The following is a 27,387-nucleotide window of genomic DNA, read 5'->3' as shown; positions in this document are numbered from 1 at the left end:
CAGGTGTGCTGAGTCATTGAATGGCCTCATCAGCAGGACAGGCAACTTGCCTTCCTGCTAGGCTCAATAGCCAGCAATTGAACATACCCTTAGTTCTTTACTCATCATAGATGGGTTTGAGTTGGAGCTTCCTTATTAACTTCTGTCTGCTCCCTGCTATGCCTGACCAATTTAGTTCCAGCTCGGTTTTTCTATTGTTTAGTTCTTAGCTAAGTGCAGATTCTTCTTTGAGTGATGTCCCTGTGGATGCTCCACTTCAGGCGATTCTGCGCCCCCATAGGAGAATTCAGTGCCCGGTTTGGCCACATATGAATCCTCCCTATCTCACACCGCCAGTAGCAGTTAACTAACATTGTGCGACCAAACCTCCCACACCCTGCCTCAGTTCTTTCTCAACCACCTTTAGTCTGAGTCAGAGCTAACAGCAGTGCCTCTGTATGTCTTACCTTTAGGAATAATATAAGCAGTATAGTTAGGTACATATCTAACTCTTTTCTCCCCATTAGAAATAGAAATTTTTGTTTCATTAGCCCTTTGAGAGAAAACTTCACCTGGGAATGCTGGGTGTCTCTAAACTTTAAACCTTTTTTAGCTAAGTGCAGACTCCTAGTGTTTTACTCTGTTTACTTTATGAGGGATCTTTGCCTAAAGCAGCACCTGCTCAAACAAGCCATGGGCCTGCTTCAGCACCGAGGGCTACACTGGATTGGAGGTTGCCCTCAGGTTCTGAGTGTGCTGCCATTTTGCTGCTGGCACCTCTCTGAAGAGATGGAGAAGTTGCTCCATGTGGAGTTTGCTGAGAGAAGGTAATAGAACACCAATCATTGTTCCTGCAGGAAGAGCGTAGACCAGCATAGTGTGAATGCTGGTGCGTGGGATGGAGCTGGTCTGTCAATCACTCCCTGGTATCACTCATGGCAGTTAGAGATTCCATACCAGCTCTTCTGGCCCTGGAACATCTGTTGAGTTCAGTACCAAGGAAGGCAATGCCTGCACCATCTGTTCCTGTGCTGGTGGCATATCAGGCAGCAACAGACCTCTGCCTTTCAGTCCAATCCTCTCCCTTCATCTAGGACTTTGCAGGGCTGCATCTTTTATAACCCTATTGGCTGGCCAAGTTGCTGAACCTGTGGGTCTGTCAGCACCAAACACTGGCTGTTTCCCTTGCAGAGTTAGTGAAAATGGAGCTCATGCTGGGCTCAACCCAAGTCAACTCTTCAGCACCCCTGCTCCCAGCACTGCTGATGTTACCAAGGAGGCACTCACCACCCTGTACAATTGGCATGGTTAGTCACTGTGGTACTGCTGCTGACTTTGGCGTCAATACCACTTCCAGCACCAGAAATAACAGAGGTGGACTTGGTGCCACAGATGAGACAGACCAGTTGCTCGCACCTTTGGGCCTGGCTCCACCTTTATCACCTGAAGTTCAGGACTTCTCGGCATCCAGGTGGGGATCTTCCATCTGACCCATATCAGGTGGATCACTGTAGACACCAGGATTAGCACTCACCTCACAGTTGGGACAGATTTAAATCCACTCCAAAGATAAGGACTCTAAATGGATGGCCCTAATGGGGAGGAAGATTTACATCTCCTCTTGGTTACAGACCCTCATTGCTAATTGGTTGGCCTTGCTGTCTGAATACAACTTTGTGAATTGGATGGCTATGTCTAAATTTGAAGACCAGCTGCCCAAAGCCTCAAGGAAGGACTTTTGAGCACTTATTACAGAAGGTTGCTTGATTTCTAAGACTTCATTGCAGTCTATGCTGGACATTGCAGATATTTCAGCCAGACTCATGGCCTTGGCATGAGAAGGGCATCCCTATGACGACAGTCATTTTGGGGGGGGGCAAAATGGATGAAATTCTGCACTCTTTCAAGGACTTCAGTCTTACCCTATGGTCCCGGGGGGAGGGTGTACTATGGCAGTCAACAGCAGCAGTGTTGTCCACAGTGCACATTTGGGCAGCCTTTCCCTACCCCAAGATAGCAGGACTACACCAGAAAGGGGCATACGTCCCAGAGGAGGTAGTATTCAAATTCAGGGTTTGAGCAGTCAACATGCCTTCCCCTGGCACACCCCAAAGCCCATTTTGACTCCTTGGTCCAGAGCAGTGATCCAGTTATTGTTCCCTTCTCCCCATCCCCTCCAGTTAGGGACAGGTTGGCTTACTCTATTGACTATCCTCCTGTGTTGTCTCAAAATGATTGGTTTGTTTCTCTGGACTTTGAGGACACCTATATGGTGGTTTTGCTAAGCCACAGAAAATTCCTTCAGTTCATTGTAGCAGAGCACCACTTTCAGTATATGGTGCTTCCCTTCTCTCCCTTGAGGAGTTGCCAAATGGATGATTGTGATGACAGCATACCTCCGGAAGAAAAAAATCCTCCATCTTCCCATCCCTGAACTAATGGTTACTGAGGAGCAAGTCCAGAGAGGAAATCCTTTCCAATATCGACCCTACACTGCTTGCTCGACTGTGGGTCTCATCCTAAACAATGGAAAGTCCTCTGTGTTTCCCACTCAGAAAACAGTTTGGTGAGGCCCTGACTTCAAGAGAGTTTTTGCGGACTGATCGTTGTCAGGAGATTTGCCACCTTTCCCCAGCCTGGATTAGGGAGCAAGCTGGGGCTGTTGAAAGTTCAAGGGCTGTGTCAGAACAGAAGTCCTTACTGCATATCAATGTGTTGGAGTTTGGGGCCATCTACAATACATGTCACGCTTTCCTGGGCTGTATCAAGGACTCAGTAGTTCACCTACTTACCGACTGTATCACTCTGATGTTGTATGTGAACAGGCAATGGGGAGTATGCGCAACAGTGCTCTGCCAAGAGGCAATCAGGTTGTGGCACTTATTCATGGAGGAGAGTATCACACTGCTAGCCAACCACTTGCCCGGAGTTGGAACTCATCTCATGGACCATCTCAGGAATTTTGCCCTGAAACACAAGTGGTCTCTGAACATAAGTGTCCTCTAACAAGAAACTGTGACAGTACCTCCCATAAGGCTTTATGGGAATATGACATAACTGGAATATGTTTTGTACTGCCTGTGCCATGTAACATATCTCTGTTATGATCTTCTGTATCTTCATCTTATTTGTACACATATATCATTTTGTACTTGAGGTTAAGAATATTGGTTGTATGCCTGCTTGATTTCTAAGCAAGCTTTGTGAAGCATTTGGTCAGCTTCTTCAGGAAGGAATTTGAAAAGTTAAGTACCTGATCAGGAAGCACTTGGGGAACAATGCATCTTGGAATGCTCCAATCCACGTAAGTCTTCCTGGAGACATACAAGACACCATGTGGACAATGGCTTCTGCCTGCAAAGACTGTGAGTCATGAATGGACATGTGACTTGCCCAGGTGACTCCAGAACTCCATCTTGGAGCTGGACTTTGCATAGGAGGGGGGGGTCTCCACCCACAAGAGAGTCTATTTAAACCCTGGGAGACACCTCCATGTTGGTCTTCAGCTGGCTAAAGAAGGAACTTCTCCACTCTCTAGGATACTTGAAAACTGGAACAAAGGACAGTAAGTACACGAGGTGTGAGTGATTGCTGGACCCAGGCTAAAAGGAGATTAGTCTGTAAAAGGGAGCATTCTGGAACTGGTGAGGAACTTATCTGTGTTTAGTTTGATTAGACATAGATTTGCGCATTTTATTTTATTTTGCCTGATGACTTACTTTGTTCTGTCTGTTACTACCTGGAACCACTTAAATCCTACTTACTGTATTTAATAAAATCACTTTTTACTTATTATTTCAGTCTGTATTAATACCTGGGGGAGCAAACAACTGTGCATATCTCTCTATCAGTGTTATAGAGGGCAAACACTTTATGAATTTACCCTGTATAAGCTTTATACAGGGTAAAATGGCTTTATTTGGGTTTAAACCCCATTGGGAGTTGGGTATCTGAGTGCTAAAGACAAGCACACTTCTGTTTAGCTGTTTTCAGGTAAACCTGCAGCTTTGGGGCAAGTAATTCAGACCCTGGGTCTTTGTTGGAGCATACAGGAGTGTCTGGCTCAGTAAGACAGGGTGCTGGAGTCCTGAGCTGGCAGGGAAACCAGGAGCAAAGGTCCTGGCACATCAGTTGGCAGCTCTCAAGGAAGTTTCTGTGATCCAACCCGTCACAGAAACATCATCTGCTCTGCTCTCAAGCGGGTCTCAGTCCAGGCTCCCTGTTTGACACTTTCCATTTCAGCCAACAGATGGCTCTCCTTTACATGTTTTATCAGATCATCCTGTGGGTCAGCTGCATGCCGAAAACAGATCGGGCCAAGCTCATTCTCATTGCCATGGCTCTCTGACCTTCTCAAGCTGTCAATTTAGCCTTCCATACCCCTTCCTCTTGATGCTGACCTACTCTCACAGAACAGCAGTCAGACCTTACATCCCCTATTCAGCTCCCTGGCTCTCACACCACACCTGCTTCATGGCTAAATGAGGAGGAAGAGCCGTATTTGATGGTTGTTCAACAGGTCCTACTTAACAGTAGAAACGCCTTAACTAGAATGGCCTATTCAGTGAAATGGAAGCCATTGTTGGTGTGGTCATTGGCCCACAAAATTCAGCAGATACTAGCTCTATGGAGTACATGCTCCACCATCAGTTGTTGGGACTTGTGCTTAGCTCATGGAGAGTGCATCTATGTGTTTCATCCCCCCACTCAGAGGTCAGTCTTCTTTAATATCATGGTAACAAGATTTTTAAAAAGTTTGTCTCCATCCTCCAGTCCGTGAGCTGGTTCTTCTATGGGATCTTAAGATAGTTCTAGCAGCTTTAATGGGACCTCTGTTAGACCCCTTGGCACCTTATCCCTTTCCAGTCAAAACTGCCTTCCTGATAGCGGTAACAGCTGTAGGAACTGTGAGAGAGTTGTAGACAATGTTAGAACCTCCTTTTACAAAGGTCTCCAAAGAGGAAGTGACTTTATAACCATGCCCCACATTTTTGGCTGAAGTTGCAAAGAGTCCTGTGGCACCTTATAGACTAACAGACGTTTAGGAGCATGAGCTTTCGTGGGTGAATACCCACTTCGTCAGATGCATGTAGTGGAAATTTCCAGGGGCAGGTATATATATGCAGGCAAGCTAGAGATATTGAGAGAGTTCAATCAGGGAGGATGAGGCCCTGTTCTAGCAGTTGAGGTGTGAAAACCAAGGGAGGAGAAACTGGTTCTGTAACTGGCAAGCCATTCACAGTCTTTGTTTAATCCTGAGCTGATGATGTCAAATTTGCAGATGAACTGAAGCTCAGAAGTTTCTCTTTGAAGTCTGGTCCTGAAGTTTTTTTGCTGCAGGATGGCCACCTTAAGGTCTGCTATAGTGTGGCCAGGGAGGTTGAAGTGGTCTCCTACAGGTTTTTGTATATTGCCATTTCTAATATCTGATTTGTGTCCGTTTATCCTTTTCTGTAGCGACTGTCCAGTTTGGCTGATGTACATAGCAGAGGGGCATTGCTGGCATATGATGGCATATATTACATTGGTGGACGTGCAGGTAAATGAACCGGTGATGGTGTGGCTGATCTGGTTAGGTCCTGTGATGGTGTCGCTGGTGTAGATATGGGGGCAGAGTTGGCATCGAGGTTTGTTGCATGGATTGGTTCCTGAGCTAGAGTTACCATGGTGCGGTGTGCAGTTACTGGTGAGAATATGTTTCAGGTTGGCAGGTTGCCTGTGGGCGAGGACTGGCCTGCCACCCAAGGCCTGTGAAAGTGTGGGATCATTGTCCAGGATGTGTTGTAGGTCCCTGATGATGCGTTGGAGAGGTTTTAGCTCTACATAAATATCCCACACACAGATGGAATACAAGCTGTCAGGAACAGTATCCCTGATGATGCTACAGCACAACTGGCTGCTGAGCTCTGTGCCTTTATCCTCACACACAACTATTTCAAATTTGATGACAACATATATCTCCAGATCAGTGGCACTGCTATGGGCACCCGCATGGCCCCACAATATGCCAATATTTTTATGGCTGACCTGGAACAACGCTTCCTCAGCTCTTGTTCACTCACGCCTCTTCTCTACCTGCGCTACATTGATGACATCTTCATCATCTGGACCCATGGGAAGGAGTCTGGAAAAATTCCACCACGATTTCAACAGCTTCCACCCCACCATCAACCTCAGCCTGGACCAATCTACACAGGAGGTCCACTTCCTAGACACCATGGTGCAAATAAGTGATGATCACAATACCACCACCCTATACTGAAAACCTACTGACCGCTATGCCTACCTTCGTGCCTCCAGCTTCCATCCCGAGCACATCACACGATCCATTGTCTATAGCCAAGCACTGAGGTACAACCACATCTGCTCTAACCCCTCAGACAGAGACCAATATCTACAAAATCTCCACCAAGCATTCTCAAAACTACAGTACCCGCATGAGGAAATAAGGAAACAGATCAACAGAGCCAGACGTGTACCCAGAAGCCTCCTCTGAAAGACGAACCCAAGAAAGAAACCAACAGGACTCCACTGGCCATCGCATACAGTCCCCAGCTAAAACCTCTCCAACGCATCATCAGGGACCTACAACGCATCCTGGACAATGATCCCATACTTTCACAGGCCTTGGGTGGCAGGCCAGTCCTCGCCCACAGGCAACCTGCCAACCTGAAACACATTCTCACCAGTAACTGCACACCGCACCATGGTAACTCTAGCTCAGGAACCAATCCATGCAACAAACCTCGATGCCAACTCTGCCCCCATATCTACACCAGCGACACCATCACAGGACCTAACCAGATCAGCCACACCATCACCGGTTCATTCACCTGCATGTCCACCAATGTAATATACGCCATCATATGCCAGCAATGCCCCTCTGCTATGTACATCGGCCAAACTGGACAGTCGCTACGGAAAAGGATAAACGGACACAAATCAGATATTAGAAATGGCAATATACAAAAACCTGTAGGAGACCACTTCAACCTCCCTGGCCACACTATAGCAGACCTTAAGGTGGCCATCCTGCAGCAAAAAAACTTCAGGACCAGACTTCAAAGAGAAACTGCTGAGCTTCAGTTCATCTGCAAATTTGACACCATCAGCTCAGGATTAAACAAAGACTGTGAATGGCTTGCCAATTACAGAACCAGTTTCTCCTCTCTTGGTTTTCACACCTCAACTGCTAGAACAGAGCCTCATCCTCCCTGATTGAACTAACTCATTATCTCTAGCTTGCCTGCATATATATACCTGCCCCAGGAAATTTCCACTATATGCATCTTACGAAGTGGGTATTCACCCACGAAAGCTCATGCTCCAAAACGTCTGTTAGTCTATAAGGTGCCACAGGACTCTTTGCTGCTTTTACGATCCAGACTAACACGGCTACCCCTCTGATACTTGGCTGAAGTTGTTTCTCAGTTTCATTTGAACCAGGCAGTATATTTACCTGTATTCTTTCCTAAGCTGCGTTCATCTCCGGAGAAGCAGCATCTCCGTACGCAGACATCAACCAATGTCTATCCTTTCATTTGGATGGGACTAAATCATTTTGTGCTTTGCCTCACTTGTTTGTGTCATATGCAGAACATATCAATGGGCAAGGGGTCTTTTCACAGACAATCTGTAAATGGATAATGCCCTGTAGCAAGACTGCATATGAAATGGTTTCAGTTATGCCTCCTTAGCAGCTGCAAGCTTTTTATATGAGAGCACAAGCGAAGTCAATAGCATCCCTCAAAGCTGTCTTAATAGTGATGTTTGCACAGCTGCTACGTGGTCTTCTGTTGCATACATTTACAAACCACTCTGCCAGTACCTCATCTTCTAGGGTGGAGGCAAGTATTGGAAGTGTGGTCCTGTAATCCTTGCTCAGGTAGACTCTGTCCTGCCTCCTGGGGTGGGTACTGCTTGTGAATGACCTAAGTGGAATACATGTCCGCAGCTGCTCAAAGAAGAAGAAACTAACTTCTTGTAACTGTCTGCATCAGAGAACCACATGTATTCCACAACTCATCCTCCTTCCCCTCTGCATCAGTTTAGACTCTGGGTGTTTAGTGCAAAGGAAGGGGTGGGGTAGGAAAAGGGGGTGTGCTATATCTAGCCTAGGTGCCACATGGAGCCCAGGGAAGGGCTATGGCTCCACCCAGGACTGTGTTGTGCTGCAGGAAGTGCTGAACCAGATGAAGGCCCTCATAGATCTGTGGCAACGACGCAACATAGACCATACAGGCCAGCTACTACCTACAGAGAATGATGTGGAGGAGTACCTCCTGGCCTGCAAGGGAATAGCCCTGCTGGTGGCCTGGGCCCAAGATCAGTGGTCTGGCATCCTCACCCCATGCCTGGGTGGGGAGGCCATGAAAGGCCTATGCTATGGCTACAGAGGCTGCAGCAGACTATCCCAGCTGAAAGCAGAGATCCTGGCCAGTTCTTGGGTAACAACAGCACTGAGAGCCTAGAGGTTCAATGAGTGACACTATATTGAGGACAAGGCTCCAAAGTCACAACTGTTTGACCTAATCTACCTGACCTGGAAGTGATTACAGCTCTTGGCCTTCAGCTCCAAGAAAATGGAGCTCCTGGTACTGGACCGGTATATGAGGGGGCTACCCTTGGGTCTCCGAGCCTGGGTTGGCCAGAATGATTCTTCATTGGTCACCCTCATAGAGAGACGGCTGGCAGCCCGCAAACTGTTCCAGATCCCAGGCAAGGAGACACAGCAAACCAGGAAGTCAGTCCCAATCCCAAGGCCCCAGATTATCAAGAACTCTAGGAGAACGGTGAGTGGAAGGAAGGGTGCCTAGGAAAGCCCTGAGGCCCTGGAGGGAGAGGGCTGGGGCAGGCTCAATAGCCCAAGGCAAAGGGTGACAACTAGAGTAAGGTATCAGTGTTGAGTGTGGGAAACTGGAGCACACAGCAGCCCAGTGCCCCAACGGGGGAGTCCATGCAGTGCACTCTAAGGGGATCATGGGGAGCCATGTAGCTTAACTGGCCTGGTGGGGGTTGCAATGACCCCACATGCGTACACCAGGCTGTTAAAAATGAATGGCATTGTCTCACACAGCTTTGGTGGATTCTGGGAGTGCTGTCACACTGGTCTCAGGGAAGTTAGTAGAGCAAGACCAACTGACCTGGGCCAAAACCAGAGGAGTAATGTGTCCATTGAACCACAAATTTCTACCCCTGATCCCAGTATGGATTGAGATCCAGGCAAATACTATCAGAGTCATTGCAGGGGTGGTCCCCAGCCTCCCCTACAGAGTCTTAATTGGTAGGGACTTCCAAGGCTTCAAGAACCTACTTCCCCCTATAGAGCTGGGGTTGAGGGTGGGAGTTAGCAACCCTCAGACTGAAATTGAGGCACCCCCAGATAGCCCTGACCAATTTTTGCTGGACTTGTCCCAGAATTATTTTCACCCCCCACAAAGCCTTGGAAATCAAGGTGGGAAAGGAGGGCAGATAAAAGGTTAGGAACCAGGATTTTGGCAGGGACCCAGAAAGCCGCCTTGGTTGGTAGGTAAGCAAGCCTGTCTGGGAGGCCAGGAGACAGCTTGGACCACGGAGGACCCAGAGGCAGTCCCCAGCACCACGGGCAGAGTTGAAACTGACCCCACAGAAGTAGGCCAGATCAACCCCACCCGTGAGAATTTCAGGCAAGACCAAGCCTCTGATCCACTATATGCAAACATGAGGGAGGAGGTAGTGGAGGTAAACGGCATGCCTGTACAGAGGAAAACCAAAGGCCCAGAGCCATACTGTATGGTGAGAGGTGATCTACTGTTCCGAGCAGTGCAAATACAAGAGGAGAAAGTAGAAGGGGTACTCGACCCCCTTAGATAGGCCGGCCTCACCGCCAACCCTCCCAAGTGCACGGTAGGGCTAGCTGAGGCCAGACACCTTTGGTTCAGAGTAGGAAGGGGCTTACTGAAACCCACTGGAATAAAGTAGAGGCAATACAGGGTTAGCCCTGACTGCTCTGCAAAAAGCAAGTCAGAGCATTTTTAGGGCGAGTATTGCAGGTCCATCTCTCACTTCACCATGAGGGCCTGGCCACTGACAGACCTGATAAAAGCATAGGGTTCAGCTATAGTAAAGTTGACCAATGTAGCAGAAGCAGCATTCACAGACTTAAGGACAGCCCTTTGCAGTAATCCAGTGCTCATAGCCCTGACTTGAAGGAATTCAGCCTACAGCTGGATGCCTTGGAGGTAGGGCTAGGGGCTATTCTCTTGCAGATGGCTGGAGAGGAGGAACACTCAATCATGTACCTTTAGCCGGAAACTCCTCTCCAGGAAGCAGCGGTATGCCAGTCATTGAAAAGGAATGTCTGGCAGCTAAATGGGCCATGGAGACTCTCTGATACTAGATACTGGGGCAGCAGTTCACCCTCGTGGCAGACTACACTCTGCTCCAGTGGACGCACAGACACCAGGAGAAGAAGGCAAGAGTGACTAGATGGTTCCTATCCCTACAACCCTTCCATTTCCAGGTACAGCATAGGGCCGGTAGCCAACACAGCAACACTGACAGCCTGTCTTGACAACACTGCCTCTCGTCCCAAGTAGCCTAACCCCATGGTGTTGAGCAGGATAGGGTGGGGTGATACAGCAGGGCCAGAAGGCAACAGGAGAATGATAGATGGCAGGTATATAAGCCTCAGGATGATCAGAGCCTTATTCCTTGTAGATTAAGGAGAGGTTACTACAGGTTAATTAGAGCACCTGGAGCTAATTAAGACCCTGTCCAAGACCTAATAAAAACCACTGCTTCAATCAGACAGAAGGGAAGGAGAGCTGACTGTAGTTTGGAGGCATACTGGTGTTGACCAGAGGATTTGAATACCAAGAGAAGGGAAATCTTGTGCCCAAGCAGGGAAGAGGGACTCCCCCAGCATAGAAAACCAAGAGGGAACCCTGCCCAGGGGAAAAAGTGTAAGAAGCCTGTGAATCCAAAGGCGCTGAGACTGGAATAGGGAACAAACCTGAGACCCTTCCCCACTGCCCTTCTCATCCGCTCCAGGGCACTTGAGGAGACAAATAGGGGCAAGGCGGTGCCCTGACCCACTACACCAAGGAAAAGTGCAGGACCCACCACAAGAACATTGGCCATTTGCCACATACTGCATTAAAAATTAAACTCATTTTAATATACTCTTTTAAGATACTCTTAACACGTAACTAAAACAAGCCCTAACTTTCTTCCCAATTTCATCTGTACACTTCCAAGTTATTTTTTTAACTTCATGGACTGAAAGTGCTTTCTTCTTCCTTGCCCACAAGTCCCTCCCTTCTGCCTGCCCATAGTGGTGATCTTTCCTATATTTCCATATTATCCTATTAATCTAGTCTGCTGCTGCTGCATCATCATCTTTGGTTGCCTCCTCCAATACTTTTCACCCCATCAGGAGAGGGTGCACAGTATTTCACTTAGTTCTGGAACTGTGCTATTCCTATGCTCCAAGTTGAACTGGCTAATTTGCTGATTAGATTATTCCTAGTCCTGATTTTGGCACCAGTCTTTTTTAGATGGTCACAGTAAGTCAGAGCCATCCAGTGTGACACCAAGGCAGACCAGTTTTCTGTTAAGGTTGCTTGTGTTGTGTAACCCACATAACACCATCTTGATCACATTTGCTTGGAGATGCCAACTACAGTAGTCTGCCACCTTGGCCAGGTTAGTGTTCATTATGTTCTCCAATTCAGTGAAAGCTGCAGTATGTTATCCCTACACAGCCATGGCTGCCAATTAAACACCAGATCAAAAAGGTACAAGCTCCTTAGTACAGCCCTAAAAAAGCTGCAGTAACATTACTTTGGCAATAGTCTATCCTTTTTACTATGCTTTCTGCACTCATCTAGGACAACAGCTACCACTTCCACACTTTTTCAAAAAGGAAACTTTGATACTCACCGAAGCAACAGTTAAAAGGACAAGCCTCCTTATTTCCTAAGAGTCCATTTTGTCTATAACTTGTCCATACAGGTATCTAGCAATAACCATACAGCCTGAATTAAAACAGCTTGGAATCTTTCAATTATTACAACCAGAGGCGTGTATGGGGAGGAAAAACTGGGTCTCTGCTGCCAACTACCAGCGGAGTCACAAGCAAACTATTTAAGCTTCCGAGAGAAGAGCTTGAGGATAAAAGTTTAAAGGAACTATAATCAGTTCATCTGTAGCTTAAGAAATGCAGACAAAACTGTACAATATTTTATAATTGACTATAAAAGATTTAGTGGGAAGCAATATGACATCTCATGGAAGCCCACAAGGAAGCTAGTGATGGTTTTGCAGCACCACTGGGATTTAATGCAGAAAGTGAAAAGCATCACAAAAGTGGGTGAGAAGTAAAGAAAATTACACTGTCTGCATTACAACACAGAATACAATTTCCTCAAAGGCACTGAACAGACTGGATCTTTATAATTAGCTGTCCTAGTCCCTTTTTAATTCTGTATCTAAAATCTTTAATCTCATGTTAGGCTTGATAAAACTTTGCTCATAGTTTATAATTTGGACACCTAGAGTCCATTTTTGTTTTAAATAGGTACTGTGCATTCATAACTCCTAATGAAATTGGATTTCAGCACTGCAGGAGGGGAGAGAGAGAAATCAGAACCTCAATGTAATTATGAATTGAAAAGCCTTCACTTAGTTTTTAAGTTTGTGATTTTTTTTTTTATATTTGAACTTTACCCCACTACTTATATTGGATTTCCAACAGGTTCCAATATTTCCTAGTTTGTTTTTGATAATAAAAGGAAGGAAGGATTTCTAGTCTGGTGTGAATCACCAATTGTCTTAACATGGCTGGTGCTGACTTAAGTGGGTTGTTCTATGCCTCATGATGATTTGCAACTCTTTCTTGGGTGTTTGTGTTTTCAGTTTTTATCAATTTTCACCACTACCACTTTGTTTTTTTTAAATAAAAAGTAGTTCAGTTTTTACTGATTTACACCCTTTTATCAATCCACTATTTTTTTTGGAGTACTTACTTTGTTAAACACTAACACTTTACATGATTGTTGTGTCCTGCAGCGCTGAGATTAAAGCAATTCTATAGTGTAAAACACAGAACATGCACACGGTCGAGATTGGAAAAATTGACAGTGTTAATATCGTGCGCTGATTGTCTCGCAAGGAGACACTGCCCACCTATATCTTTGCATCTGTTTAGCGTGGTGCTGAATTTAAACAATCAATCCTTCATGGATAAAGTAAAAATGGAAACGGGTGACAGCACAAATCTATGCCTGAAAACCAGCAGGAAAAATCAGTGCTTAGAAATTTTCAAGAAAAGTGAAGAGGTGAGTGAGGAGGGTGCATTAAACTGTGAGTACTGCAGCACTGAGGGTCGGTGTTCACACTGACAGAATAAAGGAGCATGTTGAAACCAAGCAACACAAGAAGCTTGAAGAAGTTGAGCTTTGGGAAAAACAGTCAATATTAGGAGCTTTCCTCTCGAGCTTTAATGAAAGAGAACAAAGCACGATTGTGTCAATGAATGTGCACGCGCTCTCTGTTTTGCTGGACAATTAGTTAACTGCAGAAAGGCCTATTGGTGACTGTGTCACAATACTGTCTAGTAGCAAAAGCCCTTCCTAATGCAGACACCCTCACATACATAGCTGAAAGAAAATAGCGATGCTTCAGTATGTAAACTGATGGCAATGTGGTCTCTAGTCTGATTTTTGACAAGTCTCCTGCGTTAGACCATCTGATTGAAATAAAAAAACAAAAACAAAGCAAAGTTATTTTGCGCTAAAGTGATATTCATTCCATTTGCTGCCACCCACTTTGTTGACGCAGCAATAACTGACATGTTTGATATGTACCAACTAACTTGGGAAAGCTTGGCCACAACTAACACAGATTCTGCTTCCTAGCTGGTTAAGTTTGCATGGGAGATTAAACTCACTCAAAAACCAGAGCTGCGACATATTATCCTATGCTGTGCATCTGATTAATGCTGCGCTGTAAGCAGCCACTGCTACAGAAGAAAAGAAAGAGTTGAAATCTTCCATCACTGGATTTGGGGCTATTTTCAAGCATGCAAACAAGCTGACGGTTTTGTTTTACACAGCGCAAGATGAGGGCAGAGCTGACTGCTGATTACCTACCCCTGTTTTGCAACATCGGTGGATGAGCTTGTACTTCACTGCGTCATATAAATAATGCATGGATTGTGCTAATGCGTCTCTAGATCATCCTGAGTTTGATGGTTCTAAAGCAGAAACTCTGGAGAGACTGGCAAATAACCAGAATGAATGCCAGATTCTGCAAACCAAGGTAATGTTCACTGTTGAAAACTCCAAATCATTGTGTGATAACTCCAGTGTTCTCTGTGTTTCTCAGACTACTGCCAACACATGCCAATGCAGAAGTTTACTGGATCCTGACAATCAAAATCTCAGCTGAACTGAACACAAAAGGTGCAGGAGAAACACATGATGAAAAAACTCAGCCATTTCTGGAAATCCTTCTGACCCAGTGACCCCAGAACACAAGAAAACCAAAAAAGCATTCAAAACAGTCAACACAATGTTCAGTGAGAAATAGGAGATGTCCGTGACCTATAATCTGAACCCAAAAGTGTTTGTTGCCGAAGATTCTTTTTGGAATGTCATCCAGGTTTTGCACCCCTTCCTCAAGGTGAATTTTGCAGCAAACTATGACCATTATGCCAGAGTGTTTGAACCATTTGCCACTAAAGATAGATTTCAAATCTGAAAGGGGAATTTACTACTTACATGAACTTGCCTAATCGAGACAATGCGAAACTGGATGGGCGGGCTTTTTGAAACAAACAGTCATCAAGACATACTTCTGAATTTCAGCAAAGTAGCACAGTGAGCTTTGAGTGTACCCCCTGGATTTATTGATGCAGAGTGCACATTTTCAAAGTTGGATTACCCCCAAGACAGCAAGAGGCTCAATAAGAGTGAGGATACTTAAGAGAAAATTATGCGAGCATATGCAAACCAGGATACCTGGAAAAACTACTAGCTCTGAGAGACACAAAATATCCCTTTGTACACTAAAAAAAGTTTATACTGTAGTAAAATGTGTATATTACAAAAGGATTTTTTTTGGTTCCCCCCCTCAATTTTTCTATTTTTTAAATTTTAACCCAGTTTCATCCTGGTTTTAATGTTTGGAAATTCAACACTGCAAAATGCCTCAATAATTATTATTATTATTTTTACAAATAAACATTGGAAATGCAGAATGCTATTCTATACAATAGAATTCTGGTTGTATTTCCATATTTGCGTGCATTTTTACAATTTAAAAATAAAATTGGTTAAGTTTTTCCACTAACAAGTGTTTGCATTTTCTTATTTAAGAGCACATTTTGAGTCCACAGGAGGAGAAACATTTTGTTTAGGGCCCATCATTTTAATGTGTTCCAAAAAGAAATTCAGTATAGTCACTTCTAAAAAGTATCCTAATTCATTATAAAGTCTAAAATTAGAAGAACTGGCCATTGGTTTATATGTTAAGTAATGCATTTCTGTATTTTTCATGCAATGGAACTATTTTCAGTGAATATTCTTCCTAAATGGATTACAACATACAAAAACTTTTTTTGAAAAAGGTGATTAATATTAACCAGCCCCTCAAAAACCAAGAGTTTCCAGTGAAATCTACTAAAAATATTTAACAAATGCATAAAAATACATGAACAGCATATTCATCTCCATGACAATAATTTGTGCTCCAACTACATTTTTACTGTACTAAAAACATAAACCCTATCCCCTTCCACAAAAAACAAAAACAAAGCAAAAAGAAACCACATCCAAAATTAAATTGAGTTTATTTCCTAAAAAACTTGAAGTGAAGATTCTCCAGTGTTCTGTTCATCAGTTCCAATTCAGCTGTTTTATCTTCTTAATTTATTTCTCTAGTTTCAATTAATGCTTTGACTAATGTTTCAATATTGATTTCTGGTGAAGGAAAAAAAGAAAAATCTTTAAATTATTTGTTCATTTTTACACAACTTTGCATAAATGCATATAGCAGATATGTTAAAAATTAAAGATTTAGCTTTCCTAATTCCCTTAACTGACTTTCCTAATTCTAATACAGTAGAATAATTTGCATTATCTGTCTGGCAAATTCGCCAACATAATGATGACCCAGTTATATAGTTATTCAGTTCTGCCTTAGATGCTCTAGAAATACATTTCATAAAATGGAATATTTTTCTACTATTTAAAACAAACTGCAATTCATAATGCTTATTTGTGCAGATACCAATGCAAAATAATTGACATATTACCTTCTCATAACAGCAGTCAAAATCAATATCAAACTGGCTGTTTAAATATTTTACTATTAAAAAAATTAGCCCCAAGTGTGTTTGACACACATTTTGCATGTCTCTCTACTATTATCTCCAATGCTAGATTTCCCCCAACCCAGATATTTGTACTGAGTCTCTCTTTAGCAGCCACCCTTGTGGTACTATTTGCAGGAGTCTGAAGCACACTGTCTGCGTTATGAAATCTGGAACCTGGACAGCCAGAGAGCCCAGACCAAAGCTCTTCCTCCCTCGTCTTCCTCCAAATTAGGTAGGATTCTCTCCCATTTCGTAAGATCACTTTCCCACAACCACATCATTAAAACAAATCTATCAGTCCTCAGAAGAGCTAAACTGAGCTCCCTTCAGAGCAATATTAAAGCCAGTCTTGAGCTGCAAACATGCTGTTGAGGGAAATCAACCCAAAAGCGACCCTCACAATTGAACAAGCCACCTCAGCCCTCTGCAGAGTTGGAACCTTTGACTACTGCTTCATAGCACTTCACACTACAAATTAGGCCAGCAAGGCTTTACTAAGGTTAAAATCTTCACAATCTTACTTTGAAGTGCTGGATAATATGGAGTCAGCTGCTGGAGCATTCTGGTCATTGTAGGTACATCCTTTCCTTGAAGTCTATGCAGAATGTTGGGAGTAAGACCACTGGCATCTTCATCAAACATCTTATCTGACTCTCTGTTTTGTTGTTGGTAATCTCTGTATGAATTGTGGACAGAAGAGGAGGAACGAAATGAGGCTGAATCAGTCTTGAAATTTGATTTCTGATATCTCGATTCTTCTGACCAACTAGAACCACCTCTTGATGAAGAAGTGGAATTTGAAGACCCACTTCTGTAGTAAGATGAACAGCCTTGTAAAGGATAGTTTGTCGAATATCCTCCAGATGAAGGATATGTAGCAGAGGAAGCAGAATAGGATGATCTCTGGTCAGGTAAATTCCTTGTATTTGTAAATGCTCTCTGACTCTTCCAATTTGTAACTCCAACACCATAAGCCATTCTGTTATCAGGTGCTGTAGTTTTGTTTCCTTGGGCACTATTAGACTTGTATTCTGTTGAATACCCACTCCCTGAATATCTGAAGTAGGGAGAGGTGCCTCCAACTGAAGTGGACTGGGAGGATACAGAAGCAGATTGATTGAATTGCTTCAACCATTCATTGATTCCAGTAGCAAAGCCTCCCGTCTGAAGGGCAAATGAATTACTGAGTGCAGCCATTGTTGCAGAATCATTAGGTCTTAGTCCATAGGAGGATGATCCATCACTTGTTTGGTAACTGTATGAACTGGCAGTGGTGAATGAAGTGTTTGCATCCAACTGTGATGTAAATTGTGCCTGTTCAGGTCTTTGAGATGAAAAATCTTGATTCCACTTAGTATTTCCTGAAAAGACACATGCAAGTAAACTTAAATAAAATGACAGGCCATCAGCAGAAGAAATTGGTCAAACTTTAACTAACCCGATGGAACCCGCACCCTTCCTGCACCCCAACCCCTTGCCCTGAGCTCCCTGCTGCACCCTGCAGCCCTGTGCACCCAATCCCCTGCCCTGAGCCCCCTGCTACACTCCTCCTGCACTCCAACCCCCTTCCCTGAGCCTCCTCATACACCCCACACCCCTCCTCTGCTCCAATCCCTTGCCCTTAGCTCCTTCCTGCACACAATTTCCCCACCCAGATATGGCCTTCAGCCCAAAAAGTTTCCCCACCCCTGAACTAGTCCAAAAACAAACCAAAAGATGCTAATCTATGAAAATAAGCTGTGACTGTGTGCCTCACCAATTAACAGTAGCGTGCTCAAACGAAGGATAACACATGTTAAAATGCCTGAAAAACAGTTATAATCTGAAGACACTGCAGGTTAAAAACAAAAAAACAAATTTTTGGTTTTTTTTAAATCTGCCTCTCAGCCATCATGTTTAGAATGTATGTCCAAAACCGATCTAAGTAGGGAGCAGGTGAAACTAACAGTGCTATGTAAGGCAGGGGTAGGCAACCTATGGCACGTGTGCCAAAGGCAGCACGCGAGCTGATTTTCAGTGGCGCTCATGCTGCCCGGGTCCTGGCCACTGGTCTGGGAGGCTCTGCATTTTAATTTAATTTTAAATGAAGCTTCTCAAACATTTAAAAAAACTTATTTACTTTACATAAAACAATAGTTTACTTGTATATTATAGACTTATAAAAAGATAGTCTAAAAACGTTAATGTATTACCGGCACACAAACCTTAAATCAGAGTGAATAAATGAAGACTCGACACAGCACTTCTGAAAGGTTGCCAACCCCTGATGTAAGGTTTACTTTTCTCATGTCACTTAAGGCCAGTTTAGAAACTTGAATGTCAAAATATTTAAAGCAATTATTATGGAGAATTTCAGCGCTCAGCCTTTCTACTGTTTGCAGAACCTGCTTCCTCAGTGAGGTATTTACAGAGGCCTACATATTTGGGGACTGGATTTCCAAAAGTCCTCAGGGCTACCCTAACTGTTCCCACTGAAGTCAGTGGTAAAAAACTCCAAGAGTTGTTAAAATCTGTTTTAAACTCAAAATTACTAACATTCTGATAAAGAGGAGGGCTCTGTCTTAGGAATATCAGGAATGTCATTGTTCTTTTGAAGGGGAGGCTGTTGCATTTAAAGTAGAAAAAAAAGAAGGAATTAAAACCTTTACAACATAATGAATAAAATATTGATACAAGCCTGATTTAAAAGATTTTTTGCAGCTCATCTTTGAGAATTTTCTTCTTGGCTTTAGGCAATATCCTGTTTTCACAGAGCTTTTGAGAATCTGCCAAAATTTTAACTTTTCTCCAATTTCTATTAACCATCTCACTTTGCCTATTTAACCAAAATGCTTCAAAGTTCCAAATTTACTTTTTCTAGCTAATTAAATGCATCAGACATTGAAATTTTGCTGCTTTATTCACTTGGTTTATAGAATCACAGGACTGGAAGGGACCTTAAGAGGCCTTCTAGTCTAGTGCCCTGTGTGACACTGTATGGAATCTCGGGGACACTTTAGGATATTATGAATACCAATATTGTAAAATTGCAATGCTTGTTTGACAGCCCATTAAGGGACATCAGCTATACAACTGACAGAAGGCAAGAGATACACCTTATGACCCCTGCATGCCTGTGGAAAGAACTCTAAGGCCTTTCAAAGTCATGTGCTATCTGCTATGAGTGTGTTTGAAACAAAGGAAGTACCAGACACATGGCAAAAACACTATAAAAGGCAGCTGCATCTTCTCCATTTTGTCTTCAGTCCTGCTTCTTACCCCTAGAGTAACCTTCCTACAAACTTCTGAAGCTCTGAACAAAGGACTGAATGACCCATCCAAGTTGTGGATGTGTCCAGAGCGACTTTCAAGCCAGCAAACTCACCAATACTGCTAGGGACCAGATGGACTTTAAAGTAATTGTATGTGATTGTTTTACCATTTAACATCTCTCGTCCTTTTTCCTTTATAATAAACTTGTCTTTAGAAACTAAAGGATTGGCTGGCAGCATGGTATTTTGGGTAAGATCCAAATCTACACTGACCTGGTAATGTGGCTGACCCTTTGGGGTCAGAAGAACAATTTTGTGTATGTGAACAGAGTTTTTTAAATAACTTCTCATTGTACTGGACATAGGTCCTGACTGGGAGCCAGAAACCTAGAATGCAGTAAAGTGGGCTGTGTGATTCCTTTTCTGCTTCTTGATAACCAGTGTGGGGGATCAGAAGCAGAGTGTGTAACTTCAGTATTACCCACCAGTCTTGGGAGTACCTGTTCTCCCTTTTGCAGCCTGCCCTGACCTTGGCATGTTCAGTGAGGGCTGCCCCAGGCACACCAGGTCAGACCCTGCACTCAAGGCAGGACTAAGTATTATTTAGACCATCCCTGACATGTTTGTCTAACCTGCTCTTTAAAATCTCTACTGACAGATTCCACAACCTCCCTAGGAAATTTATTTCAGTGCTTAACTACCCAGACACTTAAGGTTTTTCTAATGTCCAACCTAAACCATCCTTGCTGAAATGTAAGCCCACTGTTTCTTGTCCCATCCTCAGAGGTTAACAAAAACAATTTTTCTTCCTCCCCGTTTTAACAACCTTCTATGTACTTGAAAAACTTACGTCCCCTCTCAGTCCTTCTCTTTTCCAGACTAAACAAACCCAATTTTTTCAATTTTCCCTCATAGGTCACGTTTTCTAGACCTTTAATGATTTCGGTTGGTCTTCTCTGGCTTTCTCCAATTTGCCCACATCATTCTTGAAATGTGGTGCCTAGAACTGGACACAATATTCCAGTTAAGGTCTAATGAGCATGGAGTAGAGCAGAAGAATTATTTCTTGTATGTTGCCTACAACACTCCTGCTAATGCAGCCCAGAATGGTGTATGCTTTATTTTCAAAAACGTTACACTGTTGACTCATATTTAGACTGTGATCCACTATGACCCCAAGATCCTTTTTCCATAGTACTCCTTCCTAGGCAGTCATTTTGTGTGTGCGCAACTGATTGGTCCTTCCTAAGTGGAGTACTTTGCATTTGCCCTTACTGAATTTCATCTTATTTACTGCAGACCATTTCTCCAGGTCATTTTGAATTTTAATTCTATTCTCCAAAGCACTTGCAACCCCTCCCCGCTTGGTATCACCCACAAAATTTATAAGTGTACTTTCTGTGCCAGAGGTCGGCAACCTTTCAGAAGTGGTGTGCCAAGTCTTCATTCATTCGCTCTAATTTGAGGTTTCGCGTGCCAGTAATACATTTTAACGTTCTTAGAAGCCCTCTTTCTATAAGTCTATAATATATAACTAAACTATTGTCGTACGTAAAGTAAATAAGGTTTTTTAAATATTTAAGAAGCTTCATTTAAAATTAAATAAAATGCAGAGCCCCCCTGAACCAGTGGCCAGGACCCAGGCAGTGAGAGTGCCACTGAAAATCAGCTTGCGTGCCGCCTTAGGCACCCGTGCCATAGGTTGCCTACCCCTGCTCTATGCCATTATCTAAATAATTGATGAAGATATTGAGCAGAACTGGACCCAAATCCAACCCCTGTGGGACCCCATTTGATGCACCCTTCCATCTTGACTGTGAACCACTGATAATTACTCCCTGGGAACAGCTTTCCAACCAGCTATGCACCCATCTTACAGTAGCTCCATCTAAATTGTATTTCCCTAGTTTGTTTATGAGAAGGCCATGAGAGACAGTATCAAAAACTTTATTAAAGTCAAGATATACCACATCCTACTGCTTCTCCCCATCCACAAGGCTTGTTAGCATGTCAAAGAAAGCTATTAGGTTGGTTTGACATGATTTGTTCTTGACAAATCCATGCTGACTGTTACTTATCACTTTATTATCTTTTAGGTGTCTGCAAACAGATTGCTTAATTATTTACTCCATTATTTCCAGGTACTGAAGTTAACATAACTGGTCTGTAATTTCTGGGTTGTCTTTAGTCCCCCTTTTATTGATTAGGACTATAATTTGCACCTTTTCCAGTCCTCTTGTTGGTGTCACTAAGCATAACCCTACGTAACTCGGGAGGGTGGAAGGCCACAAGAGTATGGAGCCTTCCTGGTTTTAGGCCTCAGCAGACAAGAGTCCCTCCATGTTTGAACTTTAATCGACCTAAAAGGCCAGGTGTAACAGCCGTTATCAGTTGCAACAGTTCTAACTGGTCTAAAGCAGAAATAATGAGGCCTGTGTACCTTTAGCAGAAGGACAAGATAACTTGCAGAAGGAAAACTTACTAACGAGCTGCTGCGGCCAAGATTACTTAATGCACCTGCGCTTACGGAATTGCTACAGGGGGAGGAAGGAGGAGGAGGGAGGGGAAATGGGGGATTGCTAGTCAGTGAGAAAAGTTCTCATGGATATAAAGGAACAGGCTGCTTGTTTTAGGTGTGCTTGATTTGAGTCAATCTCCCTGCACCGCTTTGAGATCTCAAATAAACTTGGTTTGCTTCTCCACTCTGGTGTGTTTATTGGCGCGGCACACCAGGCGACGGACCCCCCCGCTGTTGCTTGGCCTCAGGCAGTTATCTGCCGGCAACAGTTCTTGGCGCCCAACGTGGGGCATTGAGGCTAAAATTAGCCTTGCCTGGATCCCTTCTGGTGGTCGACGGATTGCGGCGATGACCGACGCCCAGCGCGCACCGGTGACTTCACCGGGGGCCTCGGCGGAGACGCGGTTCGACTGACCCCAGAGGGCACAACGGTGCAACGCGCTCGAGTAGTGGAGAAGCAGTTGAGGGCGACGGTGAGGAACCGGTCCCTTGGATAAGGTAGGAACAGTCCAGTGGTCTGGATTTTTGCCTGTTATGACCTGGGGACGCCCAGTGTCACCCTAGGATATGGGGCAGGGACAGAGTACAGGCAGGGCATGGTGTACACCCTTAAAATGCATTCTAGAGAATTGGGAAGTGCTTGGATCAGATCCACTAACTAAAAGCAAACTAAAAAGTTCTGTATAGTAGACTGGCCTCAATATCAACTAGAGGACCAGAAAGGTGGCCACCGGAAGGATCACTTAATTATAACATGATCCTCCAATTACTCCTGTTTTGTCAGTAAATGGGTAGCTTCTGAAGCTGTTTGTATGGAGAGCTCTTGTAAAAATACCCCACTGTAGCTCCAGTTCTTCCCTCTGTCTGGCAGAGTGCAAGGATCCAAAAAGCAGGTTAGGGATAGTGCAGGGACAAAGGAGGGACCTGTCTAGAAAAGGGAGACCCTATGTCCTAGTGCACTCTCTCCCTGTTGTAGCTAAAAAGCAAGATCAGATGCAAAATGGTACTGGGGGCCAGTGTGAGTGACTGTTACCGGAAGACGCCCAGAGTACCCTGTGAAGCAAAAGCTCGTGACCAGGACTACTCTAACGCAAGCCCGGTAACTAGTGGATCTTTAGGAGGTCCGACCCATGGTGGGCTGACTTGGCCTGGCATCGTCCGGTGAGGAAGCTGCCTGGGTCTAGGAGTGTGTGTACCCATCTTCCCTTCCCCTTTCCTTTCCGTGTGGGCTACTGACAGTCTGATCATCTCACTGGATGCAATCAGAGTAAGCGGCGATGTCTCCGAGAGACTAGCCGACGCTCTTTGCTGAAGGGAGGTGTAGGAGGGTCGTGGCCATCCTCGTTAGCCTGTCCTGTGTGAGTACCCTGTAGGGAAAAATCCTTAGTTTATGAGCCGCTAGCGCGGACAGGGCACCCTCCCTGTGTGTGTAAATGGAAAATGGGTGGGGGGCCAGTCTAAACATTCCACCTCACCCCCTAGGGTACCCCAGCATATTACATGTACGTACATTATGGTTCAACAACCTGCAGGTATTTAGAGAAATGGAATATTTACACGCGTGAAAATCCATCTAAACAATGCCCACTAGAAGGTACTTCAATCTAGATAAGATCATACATCTAAGAGGAGCGTTTAATCACCAAAAAGCCCTGACACAGGGTGAGCAAATTTGTCTATTGAGGAAAGGAACGGGTTAATTTAAAGATCATCTTGGCCCAGGGATGGAAGGGGGGGGATTGCTCTGCGTTCAAGGTCTAGAATCAAAGCAAACTATGCTAAGTACAAAGAAAAACTGCTTTCGGCCCCAGCTGGCTGTGAAGGAAAAAAATACAGATAGAGGCGAACCAAAGGCAATACAAGTTACAGAACTAAGATTACATTTGCAAAGCTTAACTGTCCAGTAAGATCCAACAGTGTGCCTTTGTGACCCCGGAGCCGGTGTGGCTTGGTGACACTGAAGAAGCCGCAGGCAGCTGACCTGGACTGGAATCTCTGAAAGAGACGCTGCAGAAGATTCCAGGGTGCAAGAGAACAGCCCTCCAAAGAGCGGAAGCATGTTAGAAATTCTGGACAAGCTGTATACAGGATAATCTCCAGTCCACCTCTCCCCCCTTCTCTGAACATTATACACAGAAGTGGCCGGTCTGGATGTACGTGTGTGGGTATGAAAGGGGCTTGGGGCATTAATGTTTTCCTGAGTGATGAGGGAGCGTTCCCAACACTCTCCGTTGTTGTTTTATTATTTTATTAATGGAGCTTTAAAATTCAGTTATATGGTGTGTTTTCTTTATCCTCCCCCAACGATCCTGTAGTGTCAGCCTGATCACCTGACACGAGGGATAGATTGGTAACAGAAATTTGTCACAGTTTGGTGAGCAATTAAGAAGGGGGGAGCCCTGCAGAATTTACACCATCTATTTGTTTTACCCTTGTTATTTTGTGTTTGCTTTGCTTGGTACTGTTGTTGTTATATGTTGAGAACTGCATGAGTAAAAGTGAGTCCTAATAGGATAAGAAAACGCTATCTGGTTCTGGTTCTGTTCTGTTTAACCGGTTACTGTTGTTTTCCTGCTCTGTTCATTTGGACGTTAGGAGTGTGGGCGGAACTGAACCTCTTGTTCGTAATTCCTCGGAGTGGAAGCCATGTGTGCGAGAAAGTTCTGAGGTTGAATGGAGATCCTTCTGTCCCATCCCCTGTAGCGGTCAGTGTATAGAAGTGGGAAAGTCTGGCTTAGACTGTAATTCCCTCTGCGCTCTGTGTAATTCTCTTTTCTGTTTAAGTGTCAAACAGATGAATGAGTCTCTGGGTAAACCCTCTAAGAATAGTCCTTTAAATTATATGTTAAGTAGATGGCCTTTGCCCAATGGGCCATGTTTTTTTGTCCAGGTGGCAAGCCTCATGAAGGAGGACTCGGGTAGTCTTGTGAGTAAGAATGTTTAAGGGAAGAGACCAGGAGGGGTGGGGGCTAGATGAGAAGCCCACCCTCCTAGCTAAACTGGTAGTGGAACAAGTTGGTGCCCATGGAAGGGACAGTTCAGCAAGAAAAGCAGGATCGGGCCCAGGCAGGCAGGCAACAGAGAGAGAGAGAGAGAGAGAGAGATTGGAAAGCAGGTTGGAAAACTTTAAGGGTGTAGTGGAAGGAAGGAGTCAGTAAGTGTAAGCATGGAGATTTCAAATACCCAGGACTTACTTGGAATGGTGATTTAAGTTGATAAATGTGGCTGTTGGGAGACAAGCAAGTGATTTAAGGGAGAGTGAGAAGTTAACTCTGTAGTTGCTGGAGAAAATGGCAGTTGAACTTTGTAAAAATGCTAAAGAAAAAAGTTTTTGGTGTCTGTGAAATGTTTGTAAATAAATTCAGGCAAAGAAATTATTGGATTGCAATCATTTGGTTTGGCTATGAACAATTTAGTTGAATTAGCTGAAGAATGTATACAGTGTTATGTAATTGAAAACCTGGGCTGCCTATGAAACAAATACAAGAAACTATGGGGTAATTCCTCTGTTTTGCCTGAAGCCAACAAGAGTATTTATATATTTCAAGCGATGATTGTCTGCCCAGAAGGGGTGGGTACACCTCTCTTTTTTTTGTCTTTCAGATAATCAGAGAAAACTGATGCCAGCTGAACAGCATTCAACGTACCATGCATTTACTGGCACAATAGGAATCATGTTTTGTGTTCTATGGTCTGTCCTGTGGTGTTTGTCTTGTGGCCGGAATTTTTGTGTTTAATATCTTTATAAAATAGTCTAGTTTAAAATCAAACAAAAAGGTTAAATTAAAATGCAGATATTTGTTTTGTTCAACTTGGAATACAAAGTGTTTGGATAAATCAGGAGAATGTGATATACTAAAGTCTAATGCATTTCCTCAAGAAAAAGAAATTTCATTGGCCAAGCTGTTAATTGCAAAAATTGTTGTTAAAATTTGCATACCAACAGTCTTTGAAAGCAAAGACATGAAAAGTTAACCCACTCCCCATATTGTACATGGGATCTTTCTGGCTACCTCAGATTTCTAGCCAGAGGGCTGGGGATGGTGGAAGGCTATTGGACTAGAGGTTGTATTGAGTTAACTCCTCAAAGTGGGTGTGCTTGTCCTGGCTTGTTGCTCCAAAGCTTTGTAATAAGGTTATTTTAGTAAAAGGGTGTGTGTGGCATATATTAAATAATAAGACTAATGTACTGTATAATGACAATGTTTATGTCTTCATTGTTGGGAAGAAGGTGTATAAGTAAAAAGTGGAAGTTTCCTTTGCAGGTTAAAAGAAGGGAAGAAGGACAAAGAACAGAATGAATTAACTGAAAAAAATAAAATAAAATAGCAAGTTCAGCCTATAGATAAGACACTGACTCCATTCAAGGACACTGCTCACAGTTAAGACTTGGCTAACAACCAGGAAAAGGAGGGCTTGAATTTGCCCACACAGCTATGAGATTTGCAAAACATTGCCAGGCACTAATAAAATGTGTTAAGTTTCTTTTCTCACAGGTAAAGAAGGGCTACCCAAAGACCCTAGCAGCCCTGCCACTCCTTGGAACCAGGAGACGGGATTGATGTAAAGGTCCACCGACAAAAGACTGCTTTGGCTCCATGCTGGAAAGGCCCTTAAGTCCCGGTGACTACCAACACTGCTGTGAAGTGCCAAAGACTGACTGCTTGGACCCAAGATTCTCACTGCAAAAAGACCCACTCCACATCGGGAGAATTCTCCTATTGATGATTAGCCTATTTCACCTTCTAGCTCCACTGTGCCTTCTGGACAGTAGGGAAAAAGTACAAGGATGCTGCACCACGACTGTTTTGGGAAAGAAGAAGGAACACTCGCTCCACTGAAATTGCCAAAGTCCAGGAATTCCTGACTAGAAAGGACATTAAGAACTGACCCTGGTGAAGAAACAAAGAATTATACACTGGTGGGAGGACATTTATGGGACCCATGCTTGAAAATGTGGTATTGATTGGAGCTTGGGGTTTATTCTACAGGCTGCGCCCTGTGTCCTAGAGAGTGACTAATAATGTAACCCCCCCCCTATGCTATTAATGTCGATGGCTTTTGAAAGTACCTGAGAATAGTTAAATAACAGGTGTATTATAGTACTACACCAAGGAAAGATGGTATTGAATATCACTGAGGCTGGGAAGGCATTGCAGTGGGATCTAGTATGTTTAGGAATTCGGGATTTCCTGAATTACCAGCTGATGGCCATTTGGAGTGATCTTAAGTACCAGACTTGGCCCACTGCCCTTACAGACGCATCAGGAATACCATCTGAT

The 27,387-nt window shown here is 43.9% G+C and overlaps 1 protein-coding gene across 3 annotated transcripts in view; it reads right to left on the bottom strand.

Moving 5' to 3' along the window:
- Nucleotides 1–15,190: 15,190 nt before the first annotated feature.
- Nucleotides 15,191–27,387, bottom strand: part of LOC115646106 — a 65,556-nt gene continuing 53,359 nt past the window's right edge. For all 3 annotated transcript variants that reach the window (XM_030551600.1, XM_030551601.1, XM_030551602.1), the window contains 2 exons: nt 16,858–17,697; nt 15,191–15,941 (listed from right to left, as the gene is read on the bottom strand). In XM_030551600.1, coding sequence (XP_030407460.1) covers nt 15,886–15,941; nt 16,858–17,697 — 896 coding nt within the window. In that variant the 3' untranslated portion in view covers nt 15,191–15,885. The remainder of the gene's footprint in view (nt 15,942–16,857; nt 17,698–27,387) is intronic.

This window comes from Gopherus evgoodei, chromosome 2 (genome assembly GCF_007399415.2).
Source record: "Gopherus evgoodei ecotype Sinaloan lineage chromosome 2, rGopEvg1_v1.p, whole genome shotgun sequence".
Classification (NCBI taxonomy): Eukaryota; Metazoa; Chordata; order Testudines; family Testudinidae; genus Gopherus; species Gopherus evgoodei.
Note: the sequence above shows the minus strand (reverse complement) of the source record. Positions and strands in the feature narration are given on the sequence as shown.